At 40.4% G+C, this 23,852-nt stretch overlaps 1 protein-coding gene across 1 annotated transcript in view; it reads right to left on the bottom strand.

Moving 5' to 3' along the window:
* Positions 1 to 13,750, bottom strand: part of prx (periaxin) — a gene marked incomplete at its 5' end in the record, with an annotated part of 45,044 nt that extends 31,294 nt beyond the window's left edge. Inside the window, one exon of the mRNA XM_080024741.1 lies at positions 13,693 to 13,750. Within this exon, the coding sequence (XP_079880867.1) occupies positions 13,693 to 13,750 (58 nt within the window). The remainder of the gene's footprint in view (positions 1 to 13,692) is intronic.
* Positions 13,751 to 23,852: the final 10,102 nt, after the last annotated feature.

Genomic DNA, 23,852 nt, shown 5'->3' with positions numbered 1-23,852 from the left:
TTTTGTCAAAATCAGCGAATATCTTCGATCCGTAAACTGTCCGTACTATGTGTTCAATTAAAATAAATCCAGTGTAATGCACAGCCTAGTCTCTGTAAACGGCATGCTGCTAGCTACCGTGGGCCCCCTTTGTTTACATACCCTTTGTTTACATAACAGTTTACAGAGCCTAGGCTGTGTATTAAACCCAGCTTTTTTTCAACACACACACACACACACACACACAAACACACACACACACACACACATTATGGACAGGTAGCAGAACGTGGGGAGATATTCACAGATTTTGACAACACATTATATTGACCGCAAGCATTCTCCAAAATTGATGACTCCACCTTTAAAAAGCTGATAACATTTCTTTGACATAACACACTGCAACAGTGATGGATGCAGCACATGAGAGACAGCCGAGGATGTGGGTTCGTTTTATCAGCGGAGGCCAGATATCGACAGAAATAGGATTTTTCTTCTCACGTACAGACTTACATAAGCCTATACGTACACAGAGGAAATACGGCAACACTTTTTCACAATTGGTGGCAGCCTGAGCACATAACACAAACCTCATCGGATCTAATTTTAGGACAATCACAAGACCAGAGGAGGGAAGCAGTTTCTATTCGAGGCAGAACACCAACTGTAAATACAGCAACCAACAACATTGCTGGTTCAAAAAAACGTGAGAATGTAGACATCAGATTCAATACACACACACACACACACACACACACACACACACACACACACACACACACACACACACACACACACACACACACACACACACACACACACAAACACACATAATTCCCCTTCTAATGTATTTTTTCTATGGGAATCAGGAACAAACCATTCAGGCTTGGTTGTTGCTGCAGTCTTAATCATTAAGACTTCATGATAGTCAGAACTAGAGTGCAGCATAGTGCCATTTTCAGGAAAAGATAAGACCACAGCACAGCAACACTGAGGATCCACACTGGAGAAAAGTTAGGATTGAGATTTCCTGCTCTGCAGGAATAGTCGTTTTTCATTCACAAAAGCCAAAAATAACATATTGTTGACTGAGGGGAGGAAAAGTTTTGAACAAAAAACACGGGATAAGTAATGAATCCAGATAAAGTGATTTGAAGTTTACAGATAAGTGAATGCCAAGTGAAATTACAAGTTTTAATGAATGTCAAGCTTCAGCATGTACTTGTTAATAACTAAATATTGACTATTAAAACACTGATTAGCTGTGTCTGTCAAAGGTAATATGCTGCACCTGCACTGCACCACGTCTTATACAGTCATTCCTTGTGAATTGTGTTGGGTAATGGTATTTATGAGGTGGATTTAAGCACATTATGATAATATGTGGTGTTATTCCCAAAATTCAGTATAGATAGAGGAGAACAGCATGTGAAGCTGTGTGGCTATGAAACCATTTTAGGTAAAAGCATCCACCCAACAGAATAATTTTCAAAGCCCTTCAAGATTCGGGAGATAGCCCACAGCATGTCTCCTCACCATCGGGACATCAGATGGACAAAACAAGACACACCCACTGGCACAGGAAATGCCTCTGTGTAAACAGGAAACAGAGATACTTCTGACAGATACGCTTGGCACAAGGGGACACCCATGGCTCAAGTGATTTAAAACTAATCGCCACAGACTTAGCTATATTTTTGTCAGTTTCAGAATGGAAATATTCAAAAAGTACCTCAAACATTGATTGACATGTTCTCTTGAGTTTTTTGTTTACATGACGTTTCCTTCCTTAAAAAAAGATTCCTCTGGGCTTTCTGTGTACACTGGGGGAAGTTCACCCCAAGTGCGTACGTCAAGCGGTGTTTCCTCATGAGGTCTCCCTCCTAAACTGCCCAATCAACTCTTGACCTTACTTCCTGGTCTAAAATTAACCCCACCCACAACGCTGACGACCACCACCCGAAGTCTGTCGCCAGGAAACTGCTATGGTCATCCATCATTTCATTTTTGACGTATTTTACGCTCAGCTCATAGAGAAACAAACACAAAAGATACTTGCTATTTTTCTTCCCCTACATGTTCCAGGGCAACATGCCCTAGAAACAACAGATCATGATGTAGAGAATCCATAATAACAATATGTCCTCACACCTAGACTTTATTTGTAGCATCATTCTCAGACAGTCCGTACCGACAGGATTAGAGGAGGGTTCAGTTACAATATTGACCTCCATTTTAACAAGTCCAGTCGGAGTTAAGAGGGGTTTGGCAGCTTTCACTATGATGCAAGTACGTCAACAACTTCAACTCCCATATGGACAAATATAATAAAGCATGATCTAATAGGATGACAGCGAACAAAGAACAAAGAAAAAGCCTCAGAAAACACTCAACTCTGCAGCCAAGATTTAAAACACATAGGGGAGAACGGGGGAATCTGAGGCATCGGGTAATGTGAGCCCCCCCCTGTATCCAGGCAACGGAAAACATTTTTGGTCATGTGAGATATATGTTTTCAAGCCCCTCTCATTTCCCCATGGCCCTGAAAGAGAGGACCTCATGGTGCTGTGGTAAGCATGTTTTTTTCACCAAAATAGGTATTTTGCATGTAAAAGTAAATTTTCTTGCTGTCAACTTAATCAACTGTTGTGACAAAGCAAATGTATTCACGTAGAAAAACTTCTATCATAAGTGTTGATGAACTACCAACATATAAAAACCATTTGATGATATTAGCTAAAGATTAGCCTGAAATGCTAAGAGAGGTAGTTTTTCTCAAATTGTGGTGGTGGGGGAAAGTGAGCCAAATCCTGTGGGGGAAAGTGAGGCACTGTCTCACTTTCCCCCACCATGAGGCACAAGTTAAGTTTAGTCTTAAACATATTTTAATGTAATATTACATAACATATGTTTCATTTTAATGTCATATACATAGTAGAAAAGCCATCATGCCAAGGAAATACACCAGGAAGACGACCTGGGGCAACCACACGGAAAGAGCACCTTCTCATCTTTCTCTGTAACCTTCAGGGCTGGAATGTAGAGTAGGCCTAGTTGTAGTAGTTGAGTATGACAGGCTGATGTTATAATCCAGTTGGATCTTCTCCTGTGTTCGGAGTCCCAGGCTGTTCTCGCTGGTTCTGATTTTCCTATGCTTCTGTAACAGTGTAAATAATTACTTGGCTTGAATGTTAAATTCCTGTCAAACTTGGGACTGCAACAAAAGGTTTTTTTGTGTATTTTATTTTGAAAGTCTATAGCGGAAGTTGGTTTCGCACTTAATGCTGGGCATTTTGCTTTGCGCTCAGAAGGAAAATGCTCTTAACACTGTTGGTGAGTTGCTGCTCTGTTCGCTCGGACATTAAGTTAATAATAAGTGAAAACTACGGTTCATATAATGTGTAAATTATCAGCATTTGTTGTATAACATGCTTGACTAACAAGGCATCTTTAAAATCAATAGTTTTGTTGTTTTGTGACGAATTGTTGTCGTAGTGTTTGAAAATGTTTTGGGCTAGCAGCCAACATGTGTGATGTATGTATTAGCTAGTTACACGAGGTGCACGTGAACTGTATGCTCATGCCAAGCCCCTTTTTGTATTTGTAGTGCGAGCAAGAAGACTGTCCATGACTTTTCAATTAATGCACACTGGTTGTGTTGCGATTCCATGTTGTTGCAGGTATGTTTATTTGTGTTGTTTTAAATGCAATGTTGTTATGTGTAATTGATATTTGGGTGCTCTTTTAGATAGGATATTTTATGTTTTTATATTTTATTTACAAGTATGTTTTTAGGACCAAAAATACCACTATACGATCAATGTTAGAAGGAAAATGCTCTTAACACTGTTGTGCGAGCAAGAAGACTTCCATGACTTTTCAATTAATGCACACTGGTTGTGTTGCCATTCCATGTTGTTGCAGAATAAAAACCAGTGCAGTACTCCACCCAACCTGTCCTGAGGTCCTGTCATTCGAACAGCAGAAGAGTTATAACATAGGTCACACTTCGACCCTCAGGACACAAGCTGGCTCTAAAGGCCAGGACACACCAGTCCGACTACCCGAAAATGGAGACTGCCGATTCAGGGAGCTCCAGTCTTCCCGTCGCGGCCGAAAAAGTGCAAAGAACACACCAAACCGACTGCTGACTTTCCGTACGCTCTGCGCTTGCGCGGGACGTAATGTCTCTATAACAGCAGGCGGCGCTAATCTGTATTGTGGCCCGAAAAAATACGGAAGCCGGAAATTATGGGACGGCTCTCTAGACCATAAACATAGATAGAAATACGTATTTATATTTATGGACCATAAAGAGCACAATTTTTAGCAGAGAGTGTCGAGCATGGTGTCGAGCAGTCAACAAGGGTTGATGCATGTGAGTACTCGCTGAACGAAACAAACAAACACATTAAAACGATGGCTAACTGTTGTTAGCTGTTTGTGCTACCCGCCTCACTTCCGGGCTTCACTGATTCGGTAGCCCTCCACAAATCAAATTGCTCCAACTGAAAGACTGCCCGCCGTCGATTGAACATGTTCAATCGGCTCAAAAGGAGCCCGTCGACATCTATGATGACCGATTTCACGGCACACACCAAACAGATTCGTGTCCCCGCCCCCTCCCGACTCTACGACGGCGATTATCGGGCCGGTGTGTCCTGGCCTTAAGGGTCCTGTGTTCTGACCCCCAGACTGAGATCAGTTTACCCCCAGCTGGTTCACTTTACCCCCTTTATTTTTCTGGTCTGTCTCAGTTTACCCCACAGCTGGGGTAAAGTGAGCCACATGACAACTTTTTTTAAACCAATCATATTTTCACTGCACTTTGTCTTGAAAAAATTCTGCTAATGCCCATTTCTAGGAAACATCCTGAATTAATGGGAAATGTGTAAATTTGAGTGATAAATCATTTTAGCTCGCTTAGGGGGGACAAATGTAAAAAGTGGCTCAGATTACCCCATTCTCCCCTACAGCTAAATTGGGTCGAAGGTTAATTTAGAGAAAAATCAATTATTGTTGTCAAATAAATTCCATGTCATGTATTTAGCTAGAATCAGTACCACATGGCTTTGACTGGAAAATATTTAACTTATTATTGAGTTTCGGCTCACAGATAGAAGAAGCCTGTCCATGTGATCTCTTTCATACTGTTTGACTTTGAACAGTCAGGTGAAAACTATTTATAATCAGCAGGAAATGACAGTAAATCAGACCAAACCATCTATTGTCTACCGCCTATTTTAACTAGTGCGGATAAAGATTTGAAGTAGGGAAATGGGAATATATATATATCTGAGGAAAACACCTGGAAACAACGAGAGATACCCGTAGTGCAATTTAGCAAATTATTTGTCATTAAGATTAGTTTGATATAGGTTGATAAACAGGTAATGTAAGCAGCATTATCTGTTGCTTAACAGGGACCCAGTGCATTATGTAACCCAGTGCCACACACACACATGTGTTGGGGATCCTCCGTCACAGTGCGGGCTCTCTGAACCAACGTTAAGCCAACGTACATACCAGGCTGGTGGGCGAGCTCAGTGGTGGAGCTGGAATTGGGGGGCAAACAGATCCTATGACCATCACACTGCAGCTGTCGCCAGTGTGTAACATTAAGACAGGGGCTATTTGAAATGACCGCGTCCTGCCACCAGTAGCTCTGTCAGCTTTGTAGCATAGAGCCAGTTCAACTTATTTCTTACTGGGACACTCACTAATTACACAAATAGATAGATTTAGAATGCTTCTCCCAGAATGTTTTGGTGCTCGTGGTGTTGTCCAGTGCTGAAGGCCCCACCCGTTTGGCACTCCTGTAGGCTTAAATAACTGCTACGAATAATTTTCAAGTGTTATTTGAGCCAGGTCTCATTACAAAACACTCTTATAAACTTGGAGTCATAGTGACATGCCACACTGCAAATAGTTACCCACGAACCTCAGTGAATACTCAAGTGTTTGTAACCAGCAACTGGCATGTTGGAATAAACACAACGCGGCAGCTGTCTTGCTAAAACTGTCCTTTGCATTTAAACAGCGTGCTATTGTTATGCTCTCCGGAGTCAGCAATGTGGAGTCTGCTGGCTGATACATAAACTGTTCTGCATAGCTCCCAGCAGCCACTGACCAGCCAAACGTGGAAAGCAATGTTTCACAAAAATAAAACATGTTCTCAGGCTAATTTAAAATCTAAATTACAGACAGTGCAACAGAGGCATGGCCGAAGAAGATGCAATAATAATAATAGTGCTGCTATGCTCCAGAAAGTGAGCTATCTGTCCCCTTCAGCCGTGACTTTTAACACATGCTTTCCTCTCTGCACAGAACAACACCAGAGAGAGCCCTCCGGTAACAGCAGATTGCACTGTTATCAGCACTTTAGACTTTATTAAAGCATCCATCCAGCCTACCTTAATTCTCAGCCTCAGTGTGTCTCCTCCAGCGGTTCAAAGGTGACAGACGCGCTCCACCTGCAGCAGCACAGCATATAAATCTCAGCCTCTCACTCTCTTCTTTATCTTTCTACGCCTGACTCGCTCTCTCAAACACTCACTTCCTGACTGTCCCTTAGCTGCTCTCCTTTAATTGTTGTGGTCGTTGGTATTTTTTTAAATATTTACCCCCTCTCTAACTGTCTAAAAGCTTTATGCCCCCTTGTCACCAGCCAGCCTGTTGCTCCCCTCACTGAAACCTCAGGCCTGTCCCGGGACCATGGCATCTTTAGGAGGGACGCATCTAGCCGCCTGATTGGCCGAAAGGGAAAGAGAGATGCCCCCATATTAGGGCAGCAAGAGGTGGGGCTGCCATAAACGAGGGAGGAGAAGAAGATAACAAAGTTTATGACATAGTAGCGGGTCTGTCTGGGAAGTGAGACAACTGAATGTTTCCCATTCTGTCTCATAGTTTTAATGCCCCCAATGTTATTTGGGGAGTTTGTTGCATGATAGTAAGCATCTGAAAAGAGTTAGGCTTATTTATCAATCCAAATTAATTATATTGACATTCAAGTTTGATAAACTTCACATAAATTTGTTTTAGAAGAGGCGGGCTATTTTCTGTTTCTTATGACACAGTAAGTATTTTGAACCATTCACAACAGCCCTGTGCCTGAATGTTCAATCAAAACAATGACTGTTGCCATGGTGATTGTTTGACTCTGCCACACCCACCCAGTCCTGTCAAACAGTACTCTAGACAGTATAAAAGCTGTTTTTTGAACTACGTTTTATCATATCAATGAACATTTATTTTCAACCAGATTTTTGTTTAAGCTTATTAAGACGCCCAACTTTGATGTCATATATTTATTTTTACTATTTTAGACGAGGTTTCCAGAGGCTTTAAGACATCCATCATTATCTGTTTCAAAAGGAGATGTTCAGTTTGACACAAAATTAGAGCCGTGCTAGTAGGTGAGATGGAAAATTATGAAAGCCCTTAACGGTCATTGAACCATACATTTTATACCTCTGTTTTCCCGTGATAACAAGATTATTAACTCGAAAACAAAGTTTGTTTTCTCCAAATCGCAAGATAATGAACATAAAAGTCAACAACCTTTTGTTGTGATTGCAGAGATTACCTTGCGATCACGAACAACTCAAATTAACACATGTGGGAAAACAGAGGAAATAAAATGTATGATTGCATGTCCATTTAGGGCTTCCATAGAAAATATACAGACTGCTTCCCCTGTTTCAAGGAGGAATTTAAAGTGATACAGTAATGAATGGTCTAAAAATAGACTTGGCTACATCAGGAAAATGTAGCTTATGATAAATCATTTTTTAAAACATACACTACAGGACATCAAATAAAAAGCTCATAGGTCAGTATTTCTACTTTGGATAATGGTCCTCATCCACTGCTACCCGGCCGTGTACTGCTGAGTTTGCATGAGCTGCCATAGTGATTGATCTGCCGTTAAGTTCTGATCACTTAATATTCAAGTTGAACTACGGGACAGATTCCAAAAATTTGCTCAGTTTCATGGTGATGAGGGCTCTCCGTATAAACCACTAGCTGGTGCATGTTGTGTTACATTACATACATGGGTCTTCCTTCTTCCAGTAAGCTGTCTGTTTGTGGTTAAGATCTCTATGTCCCAGCTGAGGGGATCCAACTTCAATGCCATGAAGACAAAATAAACCTTAAAAAACATCCCGGGCTCAAATAAAGTCCTGACGCTCTTTAAATGCCTGGGTGAACTTCCCAACAAGTGATGTTGCCGGAAAGTTATTTTTATCCCAAATGACTGCAAATAGGAACAGCAGACCTTGGATCTCATTTTAGAGAAAGTGTGACGACTCCTTCCTGGGAAGCAGCTGCTGTTGTGAGCTGAAAGGTGTGTGTGTGTGTGTGTGTGTGTGTGTTTGCGTGTGTTTGTGTGTGTTTGCTTGTGTTTGTGTGTCTGTATTACAGTGTGTGTGTTTGTGTCTTTTTTGTTTGTTTTCCTCACTGTATTTCTTAAAAATGTGTTGTGAGCCAGCTGGCTGCAAAGCCAAGGTAAATCTGAGAAGGTTAAAATGAATTAGACTGTGCGCACAGCGCCCCCTCGAACTCCCCAGGGACGGATTATGAGACTACAGACCCCTATCGGCAGGGACATGTAAAAATCCAACACAAATAAGAGCTACACACCCAGACCCAGAATCACAATTGACTATCAATGATATGGCCATGAAGAGGTATTTTTGTTTCTCTCTGTAGTTGTTTTGTCATTTTTTGAAGATGCTTGGTTTCTTTTTACAATAACTATAGCATCGTTAACTATCTCTTTTTTTTGTGTCCTTCCTTGTAGATTTTCTGCATCTCTTTGTATCAGTTTTGACCTCTTTTTTAGTTGTTTTGCATCTTTTTGAAGTCACAGTTTGTACCTTAATGGTGGGTTTTCCTCTTTGTTTAGTGGTTGTGCGTCCCTTTGAAATTGCTGTTTGTTTCTTTGCAGATGATTTGACCCCATGTAGTTGTTTTGTGGATGTATTTCTGGTTGTTTTGCCTCTTTTGTAGTCACTCACTGTGTGTCTCTATGCAGTCATTTTGCGTCTGAGCTAAGTGCCGTGCAGTATCTTCCTCAAGGACAACATGAGAGGCTTTATCCTTAGGTGTTAAATCCATATATGCATCCAGGCTCGTATTCACCACCTGCCACCAATAGAAAACTTTCAAGGGTGGCACTAATGTGAACAACCCAAGACTGGCACTACTTCACGCTCACTGGGGTGAAATGAAGTAGACACCCGCTCTCTCCAGTGGAAGTAATTCAGCCGGATAAAAGGAGTTTAAATGACACTGTGAGGAAAGTCTCTGACTCAAATGTATCAAATGTAACTTAAAGGTGGAGTAAGCGATTCTGAATGTTAGTTGTCGAATCACTTTTTGACAAAATCAGTCAATATTTCCTCACAATCCGCTACCTGTTCGTACTCCAGTGTTATAACATGGCCTAGGCTCTGTATATGGGTATGCCACCATAGGTAAGCCTATGTAAACAAAGGGGGCCCAACCGTTTACAGAACTTTTGCTGTGTATTAAGAGTGGATTTTCTTTTCCGAGCACACAGAGAGTTCTTACAGGTTGCATGAAGAGATGTTCACTGATTTTGACAAAAAGTGATTTTGGCAACAAACATTCTCCAGAATCGCTGACTCCACCTTTAAATGGCAAAATTTGCAAACATTTTCAGACAAAATAAGTAATCTGATGTCACATAATGACCATAAAAATATGTGAAAACACTGGTGAACAGATTCTTTTAGCCTCTAGCCAGACCTCAGCGCTTTATTAATGACTGTACATTCATTTTTGGACCACTGCCCCTGCCCACCAGCCCCTAACCCCCCTATGGACCCACCAAAGCACCACCCAGCCCTGCATGGAGCCCACAGCGCTATACAGTTGAGCGATGGATGTGTCTCCTGCCAGCGAGCCGTGCAGAGGTGGGGCAGTGAGGGGGAGATGCTGTCAGCACAGATCAGGCAGCCAGCACTGTGTCAGCTAACATGGTCATTGTTGCTCTCCAGCTCCCACACAAAGCCAGGATTTAGACACGGGGGAGGCCTGGGACTCTTTAACAAGGGCTTGGTGGGCCGGACAGGGGAGAGATGGAGGTTGAGAGAGTGAAATGTATGTGTATGTGGAGATAATATGCTTTTATTTAATAAAAAATCCCAGTTAAATCAAGATTTTTTTCTCACAAGATACATTTTGGAAATACAGGGTTTACTCTCATCATTAGTGACACATACATGTGCTTTTTTTAGTAGAGTGGTAAGGGTGGGGTGATGATGTGGGAGGTAGGGTGGGCACTGCAACTCAGTTGGCATGGGGTACGGGGTTCCACCAGATCACAGCTATGCCCTCGTCAGCGCTTAAATGGGCCAGGAAACTGGAGCAGGCGTGTGTGTGTGTGTGTGTGTGTGTGTGTGTGTGTGTGTGTGTGTGTGTGTGTGTGTGTGTGTGTGTGTGTGTGTGTGTGTGTGTGTGTGTGTGTGTGTGTGTGTGTGTCACACAGTGAAAAACATGCCTGGTCTAGGAGAGGGGGAGGCTGTCTACCACTTCCACAGAGGTTATTAAATTTCAATTTATACCCACAGTGCCAACGGAAATTACTCAGGTCCTATTGGCTAGAAGGTGTCCGTTACAAGTGACATATCACATGATGACATTTTGAATGTACTCAACTGTTTTAGTTAGTCAGTGAGTAAGACATCAGTTGGTCATTTAGGGGAATATTGTGGTAATCAAGATAAATGCAACTCAACACAGTAAAGTGACTACGAGGAACATTGTTTTTGTTGATTCTTGTGGCCAATTTGGACAAAAGCAGTAGTGCCTGCTGTCCTTATAATCTTTGCTAGTGCGGGCTAGCGGCACATGTATTTTATTTGCAAGCGAGTAAAAGAGAAACCGCAGGATGCATCAAGATGATGTATTTATATATGACTATATCAGATTAATAATGGGAATATGACGATGGTAAAGCCAAGTAAACTTTGATTTAACACAGGCTTTTCCTGTCAGCCTACTGAGATGAATCGGACCTGAGTTAAGGCATTAATAATAACTATATAAAAATAACATTCTTTTGGTTTTGGTTTCTGTAACTGGTCATTTATAATCATCAGAGGAAAGATGAGAATGTTTCATAAACATAAAAAAGTTCCTCGTGGTAACTTGTAACAGGACCATTACACTGAAGATAACTGTTTTTAAAGATGAATGCCGATGAATTTGTCAATGTTGCATATGATAAGGCAGACATAAGGCTATATGAGCGGAATATGGGTCTGTTTAGGCTGGATCAGAACAGTGGTTAACTTGGAAATACAAACTGATACACTATTTTTTGACACTAAAAGTGCAAAAAAATTGTTGCGTTATAAATGTAAAAAGGGAGTGGGAGGGAGAAGTTCAAACTGTACACAGTGAAAAGTGGGTGTGAAGGTCGGATTGTCAGTCGAGGAAAAAGTCAGAAAAATGGTCGGACGTAGCTCCTTAGCTCCTTAGAGGTGTGGGGGAGAGGGGTCATCAGCTGGAGCAGATAAACTAAACACTAAAGTTAAGCTGTCTTCAGTGACACAATGCAAAACTTCCTGCCTCCGCTTCACCTCGACCTGCCACTCAACAACCTTTCCGTGAGCTGACACGACCTCTGGGTATTAATAGAGAAGAATGTGAGGAATTCATTTTTTTTTTTGGAAATGCTACCATAGATATGTATTTATCCTTACTGAGTACCTGCGGTGTCAAAATACATTAATGTTGAGGCACTGTTACGAGGAAAAGTTGTATCCGCACTAAACTTGAGGCTACTACATCTAGATTTGTAATGTTTCAAATGTCAGGTTTGTTTTATGGAAGTATATTTCCTTGTTGTGAAAAGGTGAATTAAGAAACAACGTCTGTACATTTATCATTAAAACAGCAGTTATTGCTGATAAAAAGAAAACTTGGATAAATAATAATGATTGAAGGAACTGAAAATAGTCTTACTTTCAACTTGTCTAAACAAGGGGTCCAAACAGTGTTTAATTGTTTAATTTGAAACAAGATTATCAAATTAAAATAGAATCAAATGACTGTATAATGTGAATATTAACGTGATAACAACAAACTGCCACTTTAAGCCTTTATTAGTTCATGTTTTTGGTTTCCAATAGCTGTGCTTAGATTGATTAGCCCCAATTCATTTTTACAAAACAACATTAGTCAAACTTAGTAGGTCCACAGTGTCAAACAGCAACAAGCTGACAAAGAACATCTAAATACTTAACAACAGATATTTTGCTGAAGAAACAATTATATATTTTTTTAAATGACATGAATATAACAAGGTCCCCAGTAGGATTCCCATGTTGCTTTATCTCTGGTGGATGGGTGAAGTTTATTAAAAATATTTGAATTTAATTCAATTAGATGCACCATTTTGATCAAAATCTCATGATATGTGGTGCAGACTTTATTAAATCATCCAATTTTGGTTCTAAGATGTTCTGGCGCAAGAATTAGCAAAGAAGAGATGCAAACAGTGGGTGGAAGTCATGGGACAGAATGACATGAAGCGGAAAAATAGTTTGCGAGTGATTACCTAGCATAGCCACTAATACAAGTCACCAAACCATCCAGTGAGCTATTAGAAACCATATCAAATGTTGACTGTATCACACTCAACATCATATTATTTATCATCCCAAGGAGTTATAATAACCTGTAGGGCAGATTCAGACGTAACAGAGCATACTGTTAGGCCACAGTATCAGCAAATAGACACATACTAAGACAAAGAAAATTACCAAAACAAAGCAGGGTCTGTGTACTGTAACATCAAATAAACAATAGCCTGGATCTCATTTCCACACAATATCTATTGTACTGAGAATTTTTCACACCTTCTGTAAGAGACAGCCTTTGGATTGAACTTGAGTTTCTTGATGATCAAAACTTAAAATCAAATCTGGGGAACAACAAAGACAATTGGATCATATTTGCTACTACTCAAGTATATAGTATAGTATTTTCTTTTAGCAAGAGTTAAGCATTGATCCACATCTGTTTGCTGTTTAACTGCCGTATTTCAATGTGCTTGGATGTATGCATTGTTGTTTTTAAGTCCAAGGCAAATTTCTCACTGGGACGATAAAGTCTATCCTATCATATCTTACATATTTCTCCAAGTCTCCACCAGCTTTCTCCTCGCAGATATAAGCTGAGCAAAAAACCTTGTATCTTAATGCTACACTACATCTATTTCCAATTCTAAAATAAGTTATCACAATAAATAAACTACTTTTTTCCATCACAAAACATTACATGAATGAGCCACAAGTATAATCAACTCAAACAAGGTGTAGTTTGATGCTGTCACATCAAACTATACAACTGAAACCCAGCTTTGACAAATAGAAAAAGTGTTGAATGGTGTGGACATATGAGTACAAATCTGACGACATCGGATCTGATACTAAACTCATGTCAGACTGTTTAATTTTTCAAAGAAAGCTTTGATTTAAATCTGATCCAACTCATAAATGATCAAACCAAAATGAGTACAATTTTTGCTCATATCTAATACTAATCTTACCAAACATACAATGGAAATGGTTTCATCATATAATGAAATGAATCCTCTTTGTATGAACTGAAAATGTTGTTTTATAGAAAGTTTATGTTGCTCCATCGTACATAGTCATTCTTATTATTCATCCTGACCTGCATTGGAGGAAGGCGTCCAGGTGACTCTGAATATTCCACGCAGACACTCACACATGGTCCACAGCAGGAGGCAACACACCGACTGAGCAGCCCACACACGGGCTAGGAGAGCTGGGGGAGGCAGGTGGGTGCCTGGGGGTCAGTTTGACTGTTTTTGGGGCCCGTGGGACACCGAGCTATACACTGTCAGTGCGGATCACACATGGAAAGAAAACAGGAGAGGCAGAGAGGGCGGAGGGGTCCCGGGATGGGAAGAGAGGGGGATGGATAGATGGATGGATGGATAGAAGGTTGGATAGCACACAGAGGAGGGGGGTGACAGAAAGAGAGAAAAACAGAGGAAGAGCTGGACTGTCGAAGCAGTGTGTGTACATATCAACATATGAATTTTCTTTCTTTTCTTTTTTCTTCCGCAAAACCACTATAGAGTGAGAGATGGACATTGTGTGTGTGTATGTGTGAGTGTGTGATTGTGTGTGTTTGTTAGATAGTGTGTGTGTGTGTGTGTGTGTGTGTGTGTGTGTGTGCGTGTGTGTGTGTGTGTGTGTGTGTGTGTGTGTGTGTGTGTGTGTGTGTGTGTGTGTGTGTGTGTGTGTGTGTGTGTGTGTGAGAGAGAGAGAGAGAGGGAAAGGCGACAGCAGCGAGACAGGACAGAATAGGGGAATATGGGTGTATTAGCACTAGTGGACAGTCAGCAGTTTGCCCCAGTCCCCTGTAAAGCCCTGCCCCATTGTCTGTGGTGCTGGAGGCTTTAGCTGCGGCCCAGCATGGCCTTGTTTCTGGGCTTAGAGGGGCTGGACACTGGATACCAGTCAGACACTAACCACCGCCAGCACACCTCCAAAATGGGGCAACACAACCTCTGTTTATGCCTAAATGATTGTGGCTTTTATGTAATGATTACAGTTTGCGTATTTCTATTTTCAATACTTTTCAACTTCCTTCTCCTGTCTGTGGCACTCAGCCCCAAGGCCACTGATTCCAACTAAATATGTAAATCTTTAAAAAGACTCACAAATATATAGTTTCATTGAATGGAACATTGTCTTTCATTTCATAAAACACCTGGGGCATGGAGGGAGGGAATTCATTTGCAATGACAGAAGTGTTAGGGAAATGACATGAGCAACTGAGCAGGAAATGTAAAACATGACTGAAGACATCGAGTGACTGAATTAGTTATTCAATTTATGTTTCTGGTTTTAATACACAGACACAATTTACTTAAATACTAAAAATACTGTAGAACAGCAAACATTGTAACACTCTTTTTTATTTTTATTTTTTTTAAATATTACGCTGCGTTATTTTCATGGTTAGCCAACAAAGCACATACTTAAAGTTGTGCAAGTCTGTCTAAAGGATACAAACTCTGGTCTGCTTAACAGATTTCATCATTTGTGAGCATTTGCTGAAGTGACAGATCATGATTCTTGGTCTGTTTTACACAGGTTAAAACCAAATCAGTACGATTCATCCTCTGAGGACAAAATGTACAATCACGGTCACAACCCAATTGATGTTGAGATGTTTCACTATGGACCAAAGTGTTGGGCTTACAGACACATTTCCTTATCACATGATGCTAACCAGCCTCCAAAAAATATCCATATAGTCTTCTTTGTTTTCGAGGAGTGAATTACTCAAAAACCTTCTCCTCCCTGTCAAAGCACCAAAAAGAGTGCATTTTTTATTCCTACCCCACAGAGACACACATGCACGTACGCACACACACACACACACACACACACACACACACACACACACACACACACACACACACACACACACACACACACACACACAGATGGAGCTTGTGAAGCTGCTTTCTGGTGTGATATGATAAATGAAGTTTCTGTACTCATTAGAAGCTATGTTTGTCTGCCACATGTTTCAGTTAATCCCCATAAAGTGCAGAGAAGTTGGGGGCTGAGTCACCGAGGACGGAGCCAGCGTACGTACACACACACACACACACACACACACACACACACACACACACACACACACACACACACACACACTTCACATGCAGCTAAAGAATCCTGTTGGTTTACAGTAACACAAAGTGACTCAGTAGGATCACACAGCTTTTCTTCTCCCGATGCCCACTCACAGTTCAGACTTTCAAGTTTAAAACTGTTGTGAACACCAAAATTCTCTAACTTTCCCCCCTTTCACGCACATGAAACATTTGTTTTTTTGCCACAAATCTTCATCTTTCTTTAAACACAATCGCTGTTGATAAAAGGGCCACCAGATGCTAAGCAGGAACGCAAACAAATCAAAGCAGATTTATGTACAACAACTGAACGACAATTAGTTGTTGTTTTTTGATACAGTTCCTAATTTAATTTTATTTATATTCCTCCATCGAGTGATCAGAGAGCAGGAAAAACAAAACTGGACATACAAGGTTTTCCGTAACTAAATAATTGTATTCAGTTTGCTTTTCTCTCAGACTAGATTTTGCCAATATGTAGTATTTCACTTGAGCAAGAATATTATTTCCCCACTGTGCCATCATCTACATGTGGGAATTGTGACAGATTTCTTTGCAGAGGCGTTATTCCCTTACAGAGGCCATCATGGGAAAATGGTTTCCTTTTTGATGCCTAGTGTGAGTAGTGCCTTAGTATCTTGTATGAGTTAAAAGCCTTGAATGAGTCACACTGGAGAGGTTGTGAAGCAGGTTGGCATCGGCCCTTCAGAGTCATTAACGGCCAATGAAATAGATCCAATCACACCGGAGAGAATTGAGAAATGATCTAAATTGGTCAATTACATTCAGCAGCACGAGAGAACGTGATCTCAGAAAGACATCAAAGACGGTCAAAGCTGGATTTCAATTGTGATGCTTTTTACCAGCAACTATTGTATTAATATAAATAAATGATTCCTATGTCAATGAGACACACAGAGCAGATTAGATCAATCTTTCTTTAATATTTCTCTTGCAAAGTATTATCGAGTTTATATAAAAATCCTTTTATGATAAGATAAGATGATTTAATGTCATTGTGCACTCAAGGAACGGGCTTAAATAAAAACGGAAAATAAATCATTAAATGCTTTCATTCCATTCAGTTATAGTCACAATCTACACATCATAAACAATGAACATCATCTTTATCTTTAAACAGTATAAGCAAATCTTCCACTGTCATTAAAAGTAAATTGAGTTTGATGCTGCAGTTCTTCTCTTGATTTCTGTAGTGTTTGTCCAATGTTGATCACGCCTGGGGGAGAGAGGGAGGGACAATAATATCAATACTACAACATACAGTCACAAAGTATCCTCACATCATCCATCCATGACATAACAAACATTTATACATAAAGTATGTAGTGGAGCCCCACGTCCCCAGATATCAGGCAGCTACAATCAGAAGCCGCCATGCAAAGGGACGAGGCTCCACCGTTTACTGTCTGCACCCTCGTCAACACATCTGTCTACTGGGAAGACACCGTGGTAATTAAAGTGCAAATTTCGCTCTTGTTCAATTTCCCAACTTGAGTTTTAAACACAGGGTATTTAGACGGTATCCCCTAAATGGTGCTAAATATTGTCATATTCCGTCGTGTATTTTGACAGTTTTTTGCTCTGGATCAGAGTTTAAAATGATGAGAGAAATTCAGACATCAACACAATTTGGCAGAAGAAGCATTGAAAACACTGCAATAACACTGCCTTTGTCTATTGGGAACAAAGGCAAGTACTTTGAAGTCTGTGTGATTTCCCTGCTTCTCATGTTGAGATATTTTCATTTTATTTGTCATTGTATTTAATGGCCTGCCATTTTGGACCCGGCCTCATTTGTGACTAGACACCTGACACTGTTTTGAGTGTCTTAGCTTTGGGTTGCATTGTGCTATTTCAATAAGAGTTGCCTTCACCGATTGCATCTCTACTAACTGTATGTTTCAAACTATTTCATCATGTTTTTTCTCTTTTCTCTCTATAACGGAGCAAATCATATTCCCTCAGTTACACACAGAAAACATTTCAATACAAAGGAAGATCAACTTTATATCAGAAGACACAAACACACACACACACACGCAAGCACGCACCGGGAACGAACACACACACACACGCACGCACGCACGCACGCACGCACGCACGCACACACACACACACACACACACAGTACCTTCTGCTGGTATACTTTGGTTCTTGGAGCTGGAAATTCTGCATGAAGAGAAACACAAACACAGAAGATATAATCTTTCAAACCACATAGCCTTGCAAATCAGGTATGTCTCTTATTTTACTAGGTGGTCTACAGAGTAGCATGCGCACACACACACACACACACACACACACACACACACACACACACACACACACACACACACACACACACACACACACACACTGAAGTCGTCCCCTGGCTACAGAGACTGTTTCCATTACATTAGCTGTGCAGTGATAAGTGCGGGTGTGACTAAACTAAATGTTCACTGTCCCACCAACCGGAGTGAATTGTTATTATGGCTTTGTTTAACTGTGGCAGTAAAATCTCAGTGATGGATTACTTTACCGGTTTAATATTGTTTGTTGAATTTTTCTTCTTCTTCATAGTAGTGTTAGTATTCTTTATTATTATGTTTTGCATCGTTACAGCATAGCCTTAATTTTTCAGATATCCTACTAAGTCAAAATAATAAATAATGTGACAACAGTAAATAATTAACTTGTTGGGATTGTATTGCCATGGATATATATTTTATAATGAACCATCAATTGAAGACAAGGGCTAAAGGGATTTTTTCCAACCTGGCAAATTAAAGGGTGTTCCAACTGGTTATGAATAAACTATAAGACGTATAGCTCTATAAGGTTTGCCTTATTGGGGAGTGTTCGCAAAGTCGCATATCCTCTGTCTAACATCCATCGTAACATAAAATCTTCGCTGTCAGACTATGTAGTGGAGCCCCACGTCCCCAGATATCAGGCAGCTACAATCAGAAGCCGCCATGCAAAGGGACGAGGCTCCACCGTTTACTGTCTGCACCCTCGTCAACACATCTGTCTACTGGGAAGACACCGTGGTAATTAAAGTGCAAATAGCCCACACAGCATAAACTGCTACATGAAAAAATGCATGTGAAAAATAACAATAGATATTAGCTATGAATGAGGATCCGATAGCCCCATCATGTGGCCATTTACTAACCAACTGCACTTAATTCAAAACATTTAGTAATGTTTGTCCTGCAAATGTAATCCAAATCAACCCAACTCCTCCCAAACAAACAAACAAAAAGGCCAGCTCTAATGAACTAATAATGTTTTAATCCATACATTTCTTATTGCTAAATCATGTGTATTCACAAATCATCTTGCGATACTGTCAATACTTGGACATATAAAAACTGAACATTATTATTTTAAATTGCCTTTAACTAACCAGTAGGTTTTACAAACCTTTGTTTGGTTTTCACAGTGAGCCAACAAATGTAAATGGTTTTCTACCAATAACTACATGTAACCTGGGACATCAATATCTCCAGTGGGCAAAAACTCTGGCTATGCACAACTTGTGCACCTGGACACAGTTTAATTGGGAAAGATCTTTCAAGTTCTCCCAGGTCCAGTAAGTCTGGGGTATAAAACTTAAGCCTTAACCTGCAACACGCTCTTGGTGGGTCATTGGATGGGTGGGGCTGGATGGTTAACATGTTTAACATGGAGACAGAAATAACCCCCTGGGTCGGGCTGTGCTGCATTCCGCGGCCCCCCATGACACTAAATAGTTTACATACTGGGGAGGGACATGTTGGAGATGCCTCAGAGGGAGTATGTGGGTCCAGTATAATCTAAGGTATATTTGTGAGGGAAAGCAAATGGCTTCCCAAAATTCCTGTCAGTTTAGGCGATTCTTCTGAAAAATTCTAATACTGTAAATGTATGGGGTAACAGACAAAAAGAAAGACAAGAAACAGAGAGAGAGAGAGAGAGAGAGAGAGAGAGAGACAAAGTGTGACCTCAATGGGATGAACCGTTGTCTTATTATATACAGGACGTCCCAGCCTGGTCTGCAGTCAACAGAGACTAGATGTGTTTGATTCTCTCATTTAGACATACCCATGAACAACTGATCCGGTGCAGAACAGCTGGACAGTGAGTTTTGATTTGAGATAGTTTATTCTCAAACACTTGGGACGGTGATTCAGTTCAAGAAATAGTAATGAATCACAGGTGGTAAAGGCAGAATTTGTGTATTTGGCAAAATTAAAACTGGGCTTATTTAGTTCCAGGAGATACTGACATGTTTTAATTTTTGAGTTTACCCAGCTCAAGTTGTCCACATGTTTTTTCACTGGACTTCATATCCACTTTAATAAACAGTGTCAGAGTAGAATACGTGAGATTAAACCTGCACCAATACTGCATCCAAGTGTTAGAAATGTGTTACTGCACCAAAAACCTCCAAAGACTTTATGGAATAACCTCTGCTGGAAATGCAAAACATTTGTAGAAAAAAAATTAAAATAAAAAATGCAACAGAATGATATTTGTGCAGTATGTTTTTTTTCTTCTAGGTTTAGTCTCTATTTTAATGCTGCCTTCAACTGCACCTTATATATGGTGATGTTTCTAAAATTAGATGTTGTAACAACACGTCGATCTTGTGACTGATTGGTTTAACTGATACAAAGGTGCACAGAGATAACGCCGTACAAATAATAACATAAATATAACATTACACTGAGGTAATTTTTATTGCAATAATTATTCAATCAACTAGAGTTCCCATTTCAAATAACTGGCCTTTATCAGCGCTGTGGTTCACTCTTTAGCACTCAACATTCGAATTGCAATATTTCAAACAAATTCTCACATTCAACTCTGACGAAATGAGTTAAAATTATAGTCGAAAATAATAATAATGATTGTACAGTCCACATTCATTTGTTTTTTTAATATACAAAGTTGCAGCATGTGAGTGAACATGATGTACCAACCTTAAACAGCACGTGGACAGTGAGCAAAGTAGCGGGACATCGAGGACATCGGCCGAGCTTAAATCTGGGAGGAGACAGTTCAAAAACAAAGACTGATCTTCACACAACAGTAACACAATCGAATACATACATTAGTCTGTAATATTATACCTACTGAAACAGGGCGCAGGGTGACTATCAGATGTACAGGTTCAAACCGACCAACAAGTAAAGTGTAGGCCTATAACATTGATTTTCAGCCAGCCAACTTGAGATTACATGTGCGCTGCAGGCACCGTTATGTCCCACACTCAGAGACTCGTTCTAAAATAAACGCTCTGTGTCTAATTATAACCCACAAGAGCTGTAGGCCTAAAGTCATCTGGCAGCCGTATACGTTAATCCGCAATAAATAAACTGGTTGGGGATATTTAAGAAATATGCTAAACTGTTTTAAATCAATGGGCTATTGTGTATCTAAAAACAACAACAAACAAACAAACATTTAAATAAATATTGGAAGTGAAATCTATTTGGTGATATATGTTCCTACTTCCTACATACCTTCTTTCTCCTGAAATAGCCACACGCCTTTGGAGCCTCACTCACAGCTTTGCGCATCGGACAGGCAACATCTCCCCGCAGGACTAAACGTTGCTCGTGCAGTGGCCTATTATCATAAATAGTCTTCAGTATTAAAGCTGACCAACAACTTCTCTTGTCTATCAGCTATATAGGCCTACAGAGCTGTGCCGCCAAGTAACTAGAACCGTTAACGCTCCTCCTACGCGCGGCTGTTGTGCGCACATGGTGGCATGGTATAGTTTAGTAGCCTAATGTGTTAAGACAGAGAATACTGTAGGTCTATTGTATGTGTCTGGTAACAGCCTGACAGCTCCAACAGCAGCACAGCAGGTGGCCAGAGGACAGTGCAGCTGCTTTGACTAGCTACTGTCATAATGAAAATAAGGATAGCAGACTATACAGCATGGGTATTCATAAACTAATCCTACTAGTGTCTCTTCACTTTTAGAGTCTTTTGTAAAATACATTTTTCAGTAAAAGATAAGAATGGCCCGGACTGATAGGCCTACTTGTGGACATAGCCTCAGATTTGAACATTCAAATCTGTAATAAGTGTATAGGTTGTTTTATACACTGTTTAAATATTTAGTAATCCGTATAGTTTCCGAGTTCATAATTTATAAATTGTAAAACCTTTTCTGGAGTTTATTTGTTTATTTAGGATCCTCATTAGATCCTTAGCAGCTATATTCATCCTGAGGTCCTTACAACCATCTTTACATTGGGACAATGCAATAATGAATGTACATCATTACACATTATACAATACATAGCAAACGGGACAAAAAAGAGTGGTGTGGTTGGGATGGGGGAATTTTCAGTTATGACCTCAGTATTTCTAAAATCCTGGCTTTCTTCCTGCAGATTTCAGATCAATTTCACAATGAAAATTGTTCAATCTGAAATGCCGCATGACATAAATATCATACAATCCTTTGTTAGGTTTGGTGAAATCTATAAAAGAGTGAGATAGAAGTGCAGTGTGTCGAAAACAGACACTTCTAAAGTAAAAATTAATAAGTTCAAAAAGTTTGATTCAAATACATTTATTGAAAGTAATTTCTTTGAAAAGAGGAAGGAGATAATGGCATGTTTACATTAACTGCTACCCAGGTTTATAATTATAATCATGCTGCTACTAGTGAACACACTTCTTTGGACAGTTGCTATAACAACCATCTCTGCACTAATTTGTGGTTTCAAACACTCCACACAGTGGAAATTAAATCAGTTCATCCTCATTTACCGCTGCTACAAACTTTCGCTCTATCACATGCACTGCTGACTTAAGAATTCAATTCATTATCTTAAAAGCACTTTCCTGAGAAGGAGTGAGAGTGGAATTTAAAAAACCTGCATCTTACTGTATTTACAGCACAGGCACAACACACTAGCTAAAAGTTCTGTGATTACAAACTTTGTTTTGGTAAGGGGGAATGTTTGTTCAAGAGAAGGTAAGGCAAAATGTCAGGTTTATTTATAGGACACTAATTATAAAAACACAATACAAATAGAACATTCAAAGTGTATGGAGTGAAATCAGTCTCAATATTAATGAATGCACAGAGAAGGATTCACACTTGTATTTTGTGATTTATATATAAATGACTCTCTTCTCACAAATACATTTCAATGCACACACAAATGGATACCGTCATATATAAATGTAAAATAAATCCATCTATAATAAAAAGTTTCACAAACACATTTCCGATCCACTCACAGATGTGTCTTGTTTTAAATATGTCATGATCCTGTCTGGGCCTCTTTGTCTCTGTTTTGTTTTTTGCTTTTTTGCCCTTTCTGCTTGTCTGGCTTATTGCAGGGTTGGAGCAGGTGTGTGGGGAGTCAGTTCAAGCACTCACAGCTGCCAGCAATCACCAATCTACCGCCTTCATATACCCGGCCCGACCTTCCAGATACTGCCAGATTGTAGTTTCAGTTCACGCAGTCAGTAGCTCTATCTCTCATTACCTACCTGTTTGCAGCTCCGTTTGCATTTTTGCCTCGTACTCATTTTTGTTGTTTTTCCTGCCACAGCTCTCCCGGCCTGACTCCAGCCACCAGCTCCAGCCCTCGCCCGCCAGCACTTCCTCCCGGACCCCTCTGCCTGCCTGCTCTAGCCTGCTCACACTCAGCTCCCTGGACTTGCCCCGTTGCTCTCTCCCTGGAGCCCCATGACAGCCAGCTCCCCCCCCCCCCCGGATCACGGTCCTAACCCCCTCAAATCAAATCAAATCAGTTGTATTTGTATAGCCCAAAATCACAAACACATTTGTCTCAGTGGGCTTTACATTTCATACAATATAATATACGATACAATATGATACAATATGACACCCTGCCCTTACACCCTTAGCTCGGCTGAGAAAAAACTCCCAGTAAAAACCCTTTACCGGGAATAGAAAATGTAAGAAATCTCAGGGAGAGTCGACAGAGTAAGGGATCCCTCTCCCAGGACGGACATGCTGCAATAGATGTCATAAGTAGAGAAAGTCACGAAGGAATTTGATCATTGACTAGGTGATTATATGGTAATACTAAGTAAAGTGCGAATAGTGTGGATGCAGGAAGACTTCAGATGCTGCCAGAGGATCCACACCGTCTCGTCTCCACCAGGG

This window comes from Ammodytes marinus (assembly GCF_949987685.1).
Source record: "Ammodytes marinus genome assembly, chromosome: 3".
Classification (NCBI taxonomy): Eukaryota; Metazoa; Chordata; class Actinopteri; order Uranoscopiformes; family Ammodytidae; genus Ammodytes; species Ammodytes marinus.
Note: the sequence above shows the minus strand (reverse complement) of the source record. Positions and strands in the feature narration are given on the sequence as shown.